The sequence below is a fragment of the Ascaphus truei genome, chromosome 2, assembly GCF_040206685.1.
Source record: "Ascaphus truei isolate aAscTru1 chromosome 2, aAscTru1.hap1, whole genome shotgun sequence".
Classification (NCBI taxonomy): domain Eukaryota; kingdom Metazoa; phylum Chordata; class Amphibia; order Anura; family Ascaphidae; genus Ascaphus; species Ascaphus truei.
Window position 1 is genome coordinate 466,735,440 of NC_134484.1, and position 13,305 is coordinate 466,748,744.

At 45.9% G+C, this 13,305-nt stretch overlaps 1 protein-coding gene across 1 annotated transcript in view; it reads right to left on the reverse strand.

Moving 5' to 3' along the window:
* Positions 1–2,165: 2,165 nt before the first annotated feature.
* Positions 2,166–13,305, reverse strand: part of SMARCC1 (SWI/SNF related BAF chromatin remodeling complex subunit C1) — a 34,170-nt gene continuing 23,030 nt past the window's right edge. The window contains exons 11-19 of the mRNA XM_075588159.1: positions 11,919–12,043; positions 10,252–10,311; positions 9,659–9,696; positions 9,189–9,310; positions 8,492–8,563; positions 6,444–6,557; positions 4,024–4,177; positions 3,259–3,372; positions 2,166–2,264 (exon numbers count right to left, since the gene is read on the reverse strand). Coding sequence (XP_075444274.1) covers positions 2,181–2,264; positions 3,259–3,372; positions 4,024–4,177; positions 6,444–6,557; positions 8,492–8,563; positions 9,189–9,310; positions 9,659–9,696; positions 10,252–10,311; positions 11,919–12,043 — 883 coding nt within the window. The 3' untranslated portion in view covers positions 2,166–2,180. The remainder of the gene's footprint in view (positions 2,265–3,258; positions 3,373–4,023; positions 4,178–6,443; positions 6,558–8,491; positions 8,564–9,188; positions 9,311–9,658; positions 9,697–10,251; positions 10,312–11,918; positions 12,044–13,305) is intronic.

The following is a 13,305-nucleotide window of genomic DNA, read 5'->3' on the forward strand; positions in this document are numbered from 1 at the left end:
GACTGGCCCCGTGTATAGGCACTGCAGGCGTATGGGTACCTTTTTGTTACTAGATCACTAGGCAGATCGCCTTAAACAAAAAAGATACTAAATGTCTGCAGTGATTCTCCAAGCAGAGAATGTCAGTCTTTAGCATAATTAAAGTCCTAGTGATGGCAATCGAGCCAGTCAGATTAGGATCCATCATATTACACCAATGGTTCTGACCACTGATCAGGTCTTTGCATTCCCCAACGGACCTCACATTCTCCCTCATTCGCAGCTCCCCTTACCAACACCATTCGAGTAAACCATGAAGACATTAAATACAAGTGATGTCAGTCTTCAAACACCTGAACTGACCAGGTCATCTGTTACAGTTCTAGGACCACGGAAAGGGGGTTCATTATTTAAATGGCACCCTAAAAACCCCGAGCTGAATAAGAAATGTGTTACTGTGCAGATTACAGGTCTTCAGTCAGTACTTGCATCTATTTTAAACACAATAGGGCAGCATTTGGAACCGCTCCCAGATATATCACGGCCAGAGACCAATTATTCTGGCAATGACAACATAAAACTCGGTTCCAACTAGAAGACATTATGATTATTTGATTTCACATGTGAAGTTTATAATCAGCAGCCTCCCACTTGGCTCGATATTCAGTGCAGGCTCCTTGTAATCTACACACACGGATATAGGTTTTATATATCACACATGTAAAGCTATTTACTGCAACAATGACCCGCTTGTCTTATACTTTTTGAAAGCAGTAACCTACACTTGTAAAGAAGCATTTCCCTAGTTCTGAGGCAGAATACTGGTATTACCAAGTCTTTAGAGAGCCTTTTGAAACTAAAGATCAGTATACACCCGACAATGCACAAAGACGGGAAACTCACTGGTCTCTTCTCCAGTATAGTTAGAATATATTAGGACTAGTGGAACAGTGAACTTTTTAACTTTGAGGGAAAATCCTGAGACACAAAGCAGACGTCGCTTGTATTTAACATACTTTGCAAGTCCATTATTTCCTTGAAATTATCACATTGCAATTTCTGTATATCCCCCTGCTGGAAGCAGGACGCCACAACACACAAAGTCAGCCTCTTTCTGCAAGGTCTCCTTGTGCACCACAGGATAAAATAAAGGCTTCTCCATTCTCATTGCAACAAAAAACAACTGAAAACCCCTTGTTGCTCGAGTTGGGCGGTAAATGTTTGCCCCTGTTGTACATGCTCATGGCCTGATGCTGCCGATTCAGGTGGGCCATGGTTACCCCTCCTGATTCAGGGACTGTGGCCATCCCCCTGTTCCTGTGGCTAATGCTGGCAGCCACTCTGGGCCGCACGCTCACCATACACTTGGAAATAGGTCACTGTTTGGAGCCTTAAACCGAGGTGGTGCTACAGTAGGACAGTGGGGGAGCACCCTTTGAATCTGCCTCTCTCAGAATAGGGTGGTCAGCATGGGGCTCCAAGCGGCTCCCAGGATCAGCCACGGGAACAGAGTGGCAGGTGCCACAGACCTTGAATCAGCAGCAGGAGGGCAGGAGCCGAGTGGGAGAGGAGGGACCATGGCCCATTTGAATTGGCAGCAGGGACCCAGGTTAGGCTGGCAGGGCCAGCACATTGGATCAGTTGGAGGCTCAGGCTTGTAGCACCATTTACTCCACACACTGCTAGATAAAAATAGGTTGCATGGTTTGAGAGACAAATATGTTGGAGAGAAGCTACAGTCTGAATACACTGTCATTTACTCAATAGGCAATCAGGGAAACAAATGTTCTATTTGGTGACACCATGGATAGGATTATTATTAGATCAACTGCTGTACGGGTCTGGTCATTGTTTGCTTCCGGAAAATACACACGTCACGGCACTCGGCGTTAATTCAGTTACCCTGTATAATTATAGCTGCGAAGCAATCACTGCTGCAGTGACCCGCGGCAAAGTAACCCTATGTATCTACAACGGGCGGGCCACCATGACACTGCGAGCCAAACACGGGAATTTGCATATAGATTTCCAAATTGTTAAAACCCACTGGAACCAGTGTTATTTCCTATATCATTACAGTGAAAAGCACTGAAAACCAGCAGCATTTAATTGTACAGCAGTTTAGCGGCGGCGTAAACGTCCTTTATCGGAAGCTTATTTTCCTCTGATCTGCAGCTCGCGCGGCCTGAGCAGCTCAGGCATTAAATGATTATCCACCGACTCACCTCCAGAAGCAGCAATGTCTCCTGTTCCGCCCATTCTCTTCCAGCGCTGGCAGCTTTGCTCTGTGACGGAAACCACAAGTAAATACACAGTATCCTGCAGCGTGGCAGTGCATGCCTATGCATGTTTCCATGCAGTGCTAGGGTACAGGAGGCCATCTGAGTAGCTAGCAATTTAGACAAATTAAAGTGCGGGTTAAAATGACAAATCTTGATAAAGCAGCAAAGACCAAGATGTTTAAATATGCCCCTACTGTGGCTAAAAAAAATATATGGGTGTCTGGACTTCTCCACTTTCCACTGTACAGATAAATGTATTAATAGCCAGGATCCTGTCTTGAGATTACAATATACCATTGGGTATACTGCGGCAAAGGTAGCTAGAGCGGCAAAGGTAGCTAGAGCGGCAAAGGTAGCTAGCGCGGCAAAGGTAGCTAGCGCGGCAAAGGTAGCTAGCGCGGCAAAGGTAGCTAGCGCGGCAAAGGTAGCTAGCGCGGCAAAGGTAGCTAGCGCGGCAAAGGTAGCTAGAGCGGCAAAGGTAGCTAGCGCGGCAAAGGTAGCTAGCGCGGCAAAGGTAGCTAGCGCGGCAAAGGTAGCTAGCGCGGCAAAGGTAGCTAGCGCGGCAAAGGTAGCTAGCGCGGCAAAGGTAGCTAGCGCGGCAAAGGTAGCTAGCGCGGCAAAGGTAGCTAGCGCGGCAAAGGTAGCTAGCGCGGCAAAGGTAGCTAGCGCGGCAAAGGTAGCTAGCGCGGCAAAGGTAGCTAGCGCGGCAAAGGTAGCTAGCGCGGCAAAGGTAGCTAGCGCGGCAAAGGTAGCTAGCGCGGCAAAGGTAGCTAGCGCGGCAAAGGTAGCTAGCGCGGCAAAGGTAGCTAGCGCGGCAAAGGTAGCTAGCGCGGCAAAGGTAGCTAGCGCGGCAAAGGTAGCTAGCGCGGCAAAGGTAGCTAGCGTGGCAAAGGTAGCTAGAGCGGCAAAGGTAGCTAGAGCGGCAAAGGTAGCAAGTCCCCAAGTTTCTCTAGACATTCAGCAACAAGGAAAAAACTAAAAATGTGCAATTTCTTACCTTTGCCAAGGTCTTCTTGGAATAGATATCCGTGCGCAGCCCGAAGTTCTGCAGGTCTGTCGGCTTCTCTTTGTTTTTCTCAGGGAAATTTAGCATCTGATGAGCAGAGGGCACCTAATGGGAGCAGGAAACCATTATGTTTAACAGTGATTGACAGAGGAGGGGGGGGGGGGAGGAAGTCACCCACAAAAGGCCCAGCAACGTTTCACATTTACACTGCGGTGCACAGTATATTTATTTATACAGCACCAACCATGTGTGCGCACAGCTTTACAGTGGTAACAGAACAAATACAGAAGCAAAAATGACATCCAACAACGAACGGCCCGCGCGTGCGTACGGCCCGCGCGTGCGTGAGCCCCGCGCGTGCGTGAGCCCCGCGCGTGCGTGAGCCCCGCGCGTGCGTGAGCCCCGCGCGTGCGTGAGCCCCGCGCGTGCGTGAGCCCCGCGCGTGCGTGAGCCCCGCGCGTGCGTGAGCCCCGCGCGTGCGTGAGCCCCGGGCCGCGCGTGCGTGAGCCCCGGCCCGCGCGTGCGTGAGCCCCGGCCCGCGCGTGCGTGAGCCCCGGCCCGCGCGTGCGTGAGCCCCGGCCCGCGCGTGCGTGAGCCCCGGCCCGCGCGTGCGTGAGCCCCGGCCCGCGCGTGCGTGAGCCCCGGCCCGCGCGTGCGTGAGCCCCGGCCCGCGCGTGCGTGAGCCCCGGCCCGCGCGTGCGTGAGCCCCGGCCCGCGCGTGCGTGAGCCCCGGCCCGTGCATATTTAGGTTTGTACCTGTGGAGTCCTCAGATGGAGGGGCGCTAGCCCAGAGGGGGTGTCAGCAAGCACATTAAAGTGAGGTGTTGGGGGAGGGCCCATAGCCATAGGACGAGACTCTGCATCCACTTGGTAATTTACGAGGCCCCACTGCTCCAAAAACGCATGCACTCTGGAACAAGAACAGACATTGCTAGAATTAGCATTATAAATCATTCCCATGTATGTATATCATTGTATAGCGCCATCCATGTACATAGCGCTTCACAGCTTGCACATTCATATTTTGGGGTGCCCTTGTGAACCCCCCCTCAAGGCCAACCAACCCCCGCCCTAGGGCCAAGCCCCCATGCCGCCAACCCCCCGGGCGTGTCGCCGTGGCATGCGCGCCCCTCCCCCCACAGGCAGTTTGTCCATGACACGCCCCCACCCCCCGTGAACCCATGACACACCCCCTCTACCCCCAACTGTGCTTTCGTGACATGCGCGCCCTCCCCCCTGGCTGTGCCCCCATGACGCGCCCCCCCCCCCCTCCAGGCAGTGCCCTTGTGCCCACCCCAGGCTGTGCCCCCATATCTAATGACCAAGAGTAGTCACAAAAAAGATTCCCACTGATTTGCACACAGCCTAAATTACAAAAGACAGTATTTGGGGGAGCTAATTATGATGCAGCAACCAGGTGGATAGAAACTCAAAAACAATAAAATTTTATTAATTACTAATAACTCTAAGTGAAAAAAATATATATACTGATAAAATCATTTAAAACCACTGAAGTATGCCTATTTCGTGGACCATTCATATAATATATGCATGTGTATATCCTTGTTTCAATGAACGCATTATGTTGTATTAAAATACCCTATAATATGTAACGGTTGTATGAATTCCGCTATCCGTAGGGATCAATATGTAGCTCTACTAGTACTAAGCTACCCCAAATCATAGAACGCGCATAATATAGTGCTGTGTGTGCAACGAGGGTATTAACCCCTTGTATGGCTGCCATTACCATTTACTAGATACAGGTTCAGCCTGCTTACATGCAAGCGCACATATGGTATGTGATAGTTACATTTGTGTCGGTTTTGTTACTACAGTAGTTTGGGAACACAATGTTGTGTGATGTGTAACCCACCGATACATTAGGGTAAACAGGATTTTGAGGAAGTCACTGTTTACATGACGTCTTCCTTTGCATGTATATACCTTACTTAACTCATAGGGAGTACTTGTGTGTATATTACAGGTTATCTGACCACATTTACTTTTCTGCGAGTCGTCACCAACAACAGTTTCTGTGATGGTTTGTTCTTGCTCATGTTTTGTGAACAAGCACATACTTACCTTATTCATACATATCTGTAGGTGTCATACAATATATTTGATATCAGTGACACTTCATCGTTACATATTATAGGGTATTTTAATACAACATTATGCGTTCATTGAAACAAGGATATACACATGCATATATTATATGAATGGTCCATGAAATAGGCATACTTCAGTGGTTTTAAATGATTTTATTAGTATATATATTTTTTTCACTTAGAAGAGTTATTAGTAATTAATAACATTTTATTATTTTTGAGTTTCTATCCCCCCTGGTTGCTGCATCATATGTATGCTGGGGCTAATTGGCTCCCCCAAATACTGTCTCTTGTAATTTAGGCTGTGTGCAAATCAGTGGGAATCTTTTTTGTGACTACTCTTGGTCATTTGATAAACATATATGTCATTCCCCATGCACCGCCATCATGTATATACTACTGAATATTAAGGTTGAGCTGTGATAACAATTCCCTATCCTATGTGCCCCCTATATCCCCAGCTGTGCCCCCCCCCCCCCCCCCTCTAGGACAAGTCAAAATATATACCTACAGAAGGACTAAAGAGCCACACACAAAAGGAGTCCCACAATACAATGGGAAATAAAGGAAAAGTGGATCTGTCATTTTAATACAATTCTCTGCAAAATCTACAAAACGGCAGTCTGAATGTTATCCTTGTATGACAGTGCAGCATTTAACAGATCATATTGTAGGGATAATCAGTGCCTGACACAAAGTGCTTACAATCCAATTTTTCTTGCCTGAGGCAGTGATATAAATCGTCCTGCCCACGGTTACAGGGAGCAGACACTGGGATTCAGCCCAAGTTAAGCCTCTTTAAAGGCAACGTTCCTACCAAACTACTCGTACATCTCCTTGTGTGTTTGTACCAATTTATAGAACGATATAAATCAGGGAGCACACAAAAAAAAGTGTAGTGTAATCATTTAAAGTCCCCATGCACATTAACAACTTGGCCTCCAAAGAATAAGCCGACACTGGCAGATACAGGGATCTTCCCAAGATCAGTGTAAGGGGCTCTGGCTGGAACAGAACCCACATAACTTGTGTATTTACATCCTTGGAGTGAAAGCATGAACTAACCTCATCACGGCACAGACATCCCCAGTCAGGTTCCTCCTGCACGCGGTGCTGGTTAGATATTCCTGAGGGTTCAGACGGTAAGTATCTATGATAAAGTTGCGGTAGGCCAGGTATCTGAGGAGAGGGAATTTGACCATTGGGTTAGAAATAGAACAGGGCTAACTAAAAAGAAAAATCACAAGCAAACAGCAGCATTTACCTTCCCTTACTCACCAATATGGAGGCTATACAATGTGAAAAATGGAGATTTATTTGACGGGGAGCAGAATTAAGGGTAATATGAAAATTCACTGTTGGATAGGTCAGCCTTTTGCAAGAGGCACACCAGTGCAATGACTGGGAGATTAACAAGGGAATCCTAAAGTGGTGAAATAAGCAGGGGTTTCAGAAGGGGAAACCGGCAGGAGGGTGGGCAAACTCCCTCCCTGCACACTGAAGAGGAGTCCTTGTGCTGGAGAGCTTAGATGAGAGTATGGTGCATGAGAGGGGAAGTGCCTGGTCCAGGGTTAGTTAGTGACAATGTTTCTAACACTTCATAAGACACTGCCACTAAACTTCACCGATTGTCCTTATTTTGCTGCCAATGCCCATTCAGCCAAACTAGTGTTACATATTATTCCAAAATGTTCTGCCCTTAAATTAAAGGGGCATTTCCACTTAATAGTTTTAGTTTTAAGAAATGCAGCAATTCCTTACATTTACAATGTAATCTAAAATGCCGATCAATGCCTTCTCCCGTGATTGATCTGTGAAGAACCTGCTTTACAGGGCGCACAATATGGCCGCCGCCACCAGATATGGTCACCTACTCCAAAAGAAGTGCTGTGGCTTCTTAAGTGGTTGCTATAGCAACCCAAGGAAATGTAAAGAGGCACTCCTGGGGACGCAATGTTTTTATTTATTTATTTCAGCTTCGGGGGCCCCGTTTCCCAAGATACACACCTCCACAGGTGGTGCTGGTAGCAGCCCAGGTGAGACTATCGAAATGGCAGCTTAAATGTCCCGCTGGCCAATAAGCAGCTGTGACTTCCTCCATTGCGGCATCCTATTGGCCCAAGTGACGCAGGACATTTAAACTGCGCAGATACTGCAGCCCTTTCCAAGGTAAGTATCATGGGAAGCAGGGGGTCCCCAGTGCCGAGATCAACGCGTGTCAGATCCAGAGACCCCCTGCTTCAAATTGAGAGATATATATATATTTATTTTTTTAATGTACAAGAGTGCTGCTTTAATACAGGGGAGCGCAAACTTTTTTCCCTGCACCCCCCTGCCGGCAGTTCCCCTCTCTCCGAGCCCCCACCCCTTACCTCGGCTCCGGCGTCATGCCGTCACCATAGCAACGCGACGTCATGACCTCGCTGTGTCATTTGACGCTGCGTCTAAGAAGCCGCCGGAGCCAAGGTAAGTGAGGTTTACAGAGGCCTTCGCCGCTTCCCCGGCACTTCCTTCGGGAAGTGCGCGGGGCCTCGGTAAACCCTGCGCCCCCCGCAATCAGTCTCGTGCCCCCCAGTTTGCGCACCGCTGCTTTAATACATCATTAAAAGGGCATACAGTAAAAAAAATGCAGTAAATATCCAATACTACTCTACTGATTTATAAAAAAATAGGCTTTAGAATGAAATGCTGATTGAATGACCAGAGGTAACTTTCATTATGTTTAAGAGCTAATCAAAGTTTAAATGGCAATGACTGCGGGTGAAAAAAGGAAACATGTCCTTTAACACGCGAGGGAAAGCCAACTGCTGTGATGAAAATAAATGGCTATCAAACATTAGCAGAAGTTCAGAGGGAAAAATACCTGCTAAGATTTTTTCCAGGCAAAACCTGACTATTTGTAAGGAAAAGATTTATACAAGTGGTTCAAATGGTCAAATGAGTTCTGTGCCTCATGAGTGGTCCTCGATTCTGAACTCACGGCAGGGATACCACGAAAGGTGATATTATAATTCCAACGCAGTTGAAGGACACGTGCAAACTACTGGGGTACAGTCACAACCAAACCGCTTCCGCACATTCAGCTGCTATACTCGGCTGTGCAAAACACTCACATTTCTGGGGTCTTGGATTTATTTTTCCCGTTGAAGAATTCTGGCACCGCGCGGCGTTCAATGATATGAATGCTGAAGGGAAAAGAAACAGGTCAGGCTTTCATGGGAAAATCAAGTTCTTTAAGTGATATCATGAGGCACTTCCCTTAAGTATCTGTAAAGGAAACTCCCCACTTTCCTTCCATTGCCTTAAAAAGAAGTTCCCAGCTCCAGTTAGGAGACATGTTGTTACAATACATCAGCGAGTTTAAATAATAAAAAAAAAAAATCAATGAAAACCATGACACTACAGGCATTACGTTGCCACAACGTGCAGGATGGGGCACTAAAATAAAAGGCAATGTTTGCCAAATTAAAGAATCGATGATTAGTAACATTCTATTAATAGCAATGTAATTGGTAGGCAGATAGGATCCCCAAGCAAAATGCTGCAGGTTCAAGGTTCCAGAAGAGAACACGGACTGCACAGCAGAAACCTGCTCATAAGATGGAAAATAACTAGCTGCGGTTAGTTGATCGTTTAAAGGTAAGTGAAACGTAGCGCAAAATCAGCCAGCAACCCTCCGCAGGCAGGAGGTTTAGCCACACTGAAGCATGGACTTACAACTGCACTATACCAGGTAGTGACACAGGAAGCTTCCTTGGCTGTGCACACCCCCTGCCCGTCACAGTTTGCAGTAGAAATCTGAGCCCACACCTGTTATAGTCGAACCATGCTGCATAGCTTGGGATGATGATGTGGTTGGTCTGCTCAGTCACATTGTCTTCGCCATTGTCAATCAGCCGGCTCTGGTCTCCTTTGCTGGGATCATCATCTTCCTAGAAACGCAGAGCGACACATGCGGGAGCGTCAACGTCTGATCTATACCGCAAGTGCTAGTGCGCTCCGGGAACTACCAAGGCAGGTAGACAGGTCTGTAATTCCCCGGTTGTGATCTAGCTCCCTTTTTAAATATAAGCACCACATCTGCTTTACGCCAATCTTGTGGTACTGAGCCTGTGGAAATTGAGTCCTTGAATATTAAATGTAATGGTTTGGCCATTACTGAACTCTGACATATGCCACCGGGGCCAGGTGCCTTATTTACTTTAATGTTATCAAGCTGCCTATGCACTTCATTGAAGAAAATGTGCAATACCCCAGTTTCAGGCAAATACACAAGTTACCTTTCCACTTGCAGCCACCGCTTCCTCTTCCTGCTCATCTGGAAAACACAAAGGATTCATCATTGCAGCCCTTACAAAATGTAAAGTAAGAATTGCAAAGAAATGAATAAGGAGTAACAGAGTCCCGGATTCCCACCCATAAAAATATATATATATATATAATATATATAATATATATATAATATATATAATATATATAATATATATATAATATATATATATATATATATATATATATATATATATATATATATATATATATATATATATATATATATATATATATATATATATATATATATATATATATATATATATATAAGAAGTTCTTTGAAAACTCAACCGTGGCCATTTTTACTTTAAGATGCTCTTAAAACATTTTGTGTTTGTGATCAGAATAGCAGAGGACATGCCAAACCATGCACATCCCATTACAGCTGCTACAGCCACCTCGCTCTCGGGAAGAACAAGATACAAATACAAGTATAAATCTACAGAGGTAGAAATTACTGTACAAAGCGAAGAAAGCTTTGGAATCAATAATACACTACATGGGAAAAGTATAAACCCGACAAAAAAAACCCTAAACATACCTAGATCTGCGACCACTCCGCCTTTCACAGGTGTGTGTTCACTGTCCTTTTTTGGGTTCACTAATCAGGATAAAGGATAAAAACACAAAACCAAGTGAGTGCACAGAAAGAGGTTTGATAGGGACATTTCAAACACAGGCTTTTAACAACTTTATTTTTCACACTGAGGTATGAAAGAAAAAAAAAACCTGTGCTATAAAATATATCAAGATCCATCAAGCTATAGGCTGGTTTCCCAATGAGGGGGCACAGGGTGGGAATTTCCCTGTAATCACGTACACAATGTGGAAAAGATTTAAAAAAGAAAAAAAGAAAGGAAAGACTGACAAATAAAAAGTTTTCCGGTATCAACCTAATTAATTTACATAGAAACCAATGCTATGAAAGAGCAGTTTTGAAGCATGAAAGAGCAGAATGTCTCCGTGTGAGGAGCCTTAGCCAGAGAGGTCACTGCTAACCGCACTTGCTTATAGTGGGAAATCTTCTATTGCACAAATAGTGCTTCACTTGTGGCCACTGTTCCAACTCACGCCAACGGCTCCACGTTAGGAGACGGGCAGCGCAACTTAGCACTGATGCTTAAAGCAGCATTTCACCCAAAAACCTGCTTAAATTATTATTATTTTCTTCTTAGTACTAGAAAACACCTACTACATTTCTTACAGCCCCTCCCCCTCCTCCCCTACTCTATGCCCTTTTTAATGATGTTCTGTATTAAGCTTCCTTGGGTTGCTACAGCAGCCATTCAGCAATGTAGGAAGCCACAGCACTTCCGCTTTTGAAATAGGCAGCCATGTTGTGAACACGGAGAAGCCGGATATCTTCATCGATTAATGACAGGAGGCCTGATCCATCAGCAGCACGGATAACTGTAAAGCGTAGGAACGGCTGCATTTAATTAACACAAACGGACAAGAGGAAATGCTGTTTTTAACTGCAGGTATCAAGATTTTAGGAATGAATATGTAGGTGAGCACCGATCAATATTTAGCTTTTACCTTCAACTGATTGTATTACCGCAATGTAGCAGCCGACTGCAGTTCTACCTATTTAGTAGCAGCTGAACTATATGAACAGTCACTCCATTGTACAGCAGTACTGAGGCTCTCTGTACACTTCAAGCCACACAAAACCCTTCCTCCCTGGAGAGAAGAACGGACACATCACCAATGCGAGCCCATGTCACACTGGTGCAGTTTATTTCGTGTTGCCCATGCTTACGCTTCTTCAGAAAGCAAAACAAAGTAGGACTATGCTCCAGTTTGGAAGGGGTGGGAGGTATTAGCAGTGGGCAGATAAAACACTTCGCTCCTGCCAATGATTACCAAGCTTCAAATGTACAGAAATGTATAATGGAAAGCTGGGTAACTATTTTGAACACAGATACACGCAAGTTTGCAGAAACAGTAAGCACACGTGGGAGGAGGTGAATTCCTGGTGTGTAATGTGCCCCATGATGCAGACACTATGCATGGGCTCGGGCCCTACAGGGGCTGCATGGTGTAGTGGCCACGTCAAGGACTTCGTTTGAGCGGAGAACACATCCGACGCGCAGGGAAACGAGAAAAGGTATTCCTCTTTATTGTCCTCCGACAAGGACGACTGAAGGTAGTCCCTCTAATAAAAGGGGGGCTTTAACAGCAACGCATAACCTGCAAAGAGATTACCATTTTTTGGAAGCACCACTTCCTCCATGTTTGGCACGGGGGTCGGGTCCTCCATGTCCTTGGTAAGATCTTCTTGCTCATCCTCTTCCTTCTGTCCTCTCCTCTTCCCATACAGAGCTCCCTGACTGAGTTAATGAAAGAATACACTGAGCACATGTACTGATAACAAATCGCCACAAGTGCGAAGCACTAGAGGTGAACGAGTCAGACAGGGTTCAAAAGCAGCATGGCCTGCGATATCTGATCTCCGTGGGCCCAATCACCTAGTTGTAAATATAGATTTCCCATCACCCCCCACATAATTTTTTTTGGGGGAAAGAGCATAATAAAAGTTTCAAATGGGAAACCCTAATCTTTCCCGCCGTTTCTGCCCGATACCCCTGCTACATGGCACACATCCTGAAGCTGATTTAAAAACACACCACTCAGTTAATTCCATCGTCTTAACTCTGGTGCCTAATTTTTCCAAATGTTTGTCCACCCCTGCACGTCAGAGTTTTCAGAAGCCAGAGGATTTATTGGGCTGCCGGGGTAGGGGGGAGGTGCAGTCGGTGCACGTGTCAGAGTTTCACTGACTGTGACACAGGGTATAGGGTTATATGGGTACAGTGTGGTATAGACTGGGTACTATAGGCATAGACAGTGACACGCACATACAGGCAGACAGAGCGGGAAAGAAGGATTTAGTCCGAAGCCGCTCAACCTCCCGACTCCCGCTGGCTCTTCGCTTCCTCCACATGTTGCGGCACAGTGGTGACTGACCCATCTACCCACCGTGACAGGCAACAGCGCTCCCAGTAAGGCTTTGCACAAGCGGTCATGACAGCGATTGACAGGTCAGTCAGATGTACCAGCCGTGCTGGAGTTTCAGGCACCCTGGATTTTTCCATCACTGCACTTATGCAGTCAAACAGAGCGAGTTCACATGTATGCTCCACTAACAGCGGTGTAGCAGCCCAGGAAGCCATTTTAACTGTAGTTCAGCTTTGCAAGTTAAACCTTTGCACAAAAATGGTAAATGTGCAATACCCCACTGGATAAAATGTATGTAATGAGGCAATACATGTAAACCTGTTAAAGTTGGACAATTTTACGCATTCTACAAAGTCAGTGCAAGTAGTTTAGGTTTATCCAAGAATGGTTTGGAAAACTTGGTCAGATGTTTACAGTGTTTTACTGGCTGCCCCAAGACTTCGCGATCCCTTAGGTCACCTTCCCCAAAGCCAACATGCTCTTAAACATGGATAAATACAAAAATCGAATTACCAATCACTGGTTACAAATTAACATAAAAGGACAATATTCAGGATGTAAAAATCTAAGGAACAATAACTTGTTTTGCCAGAAAAGGTCAATAACCAAGATTTAACCTATTAAAGCACATCGC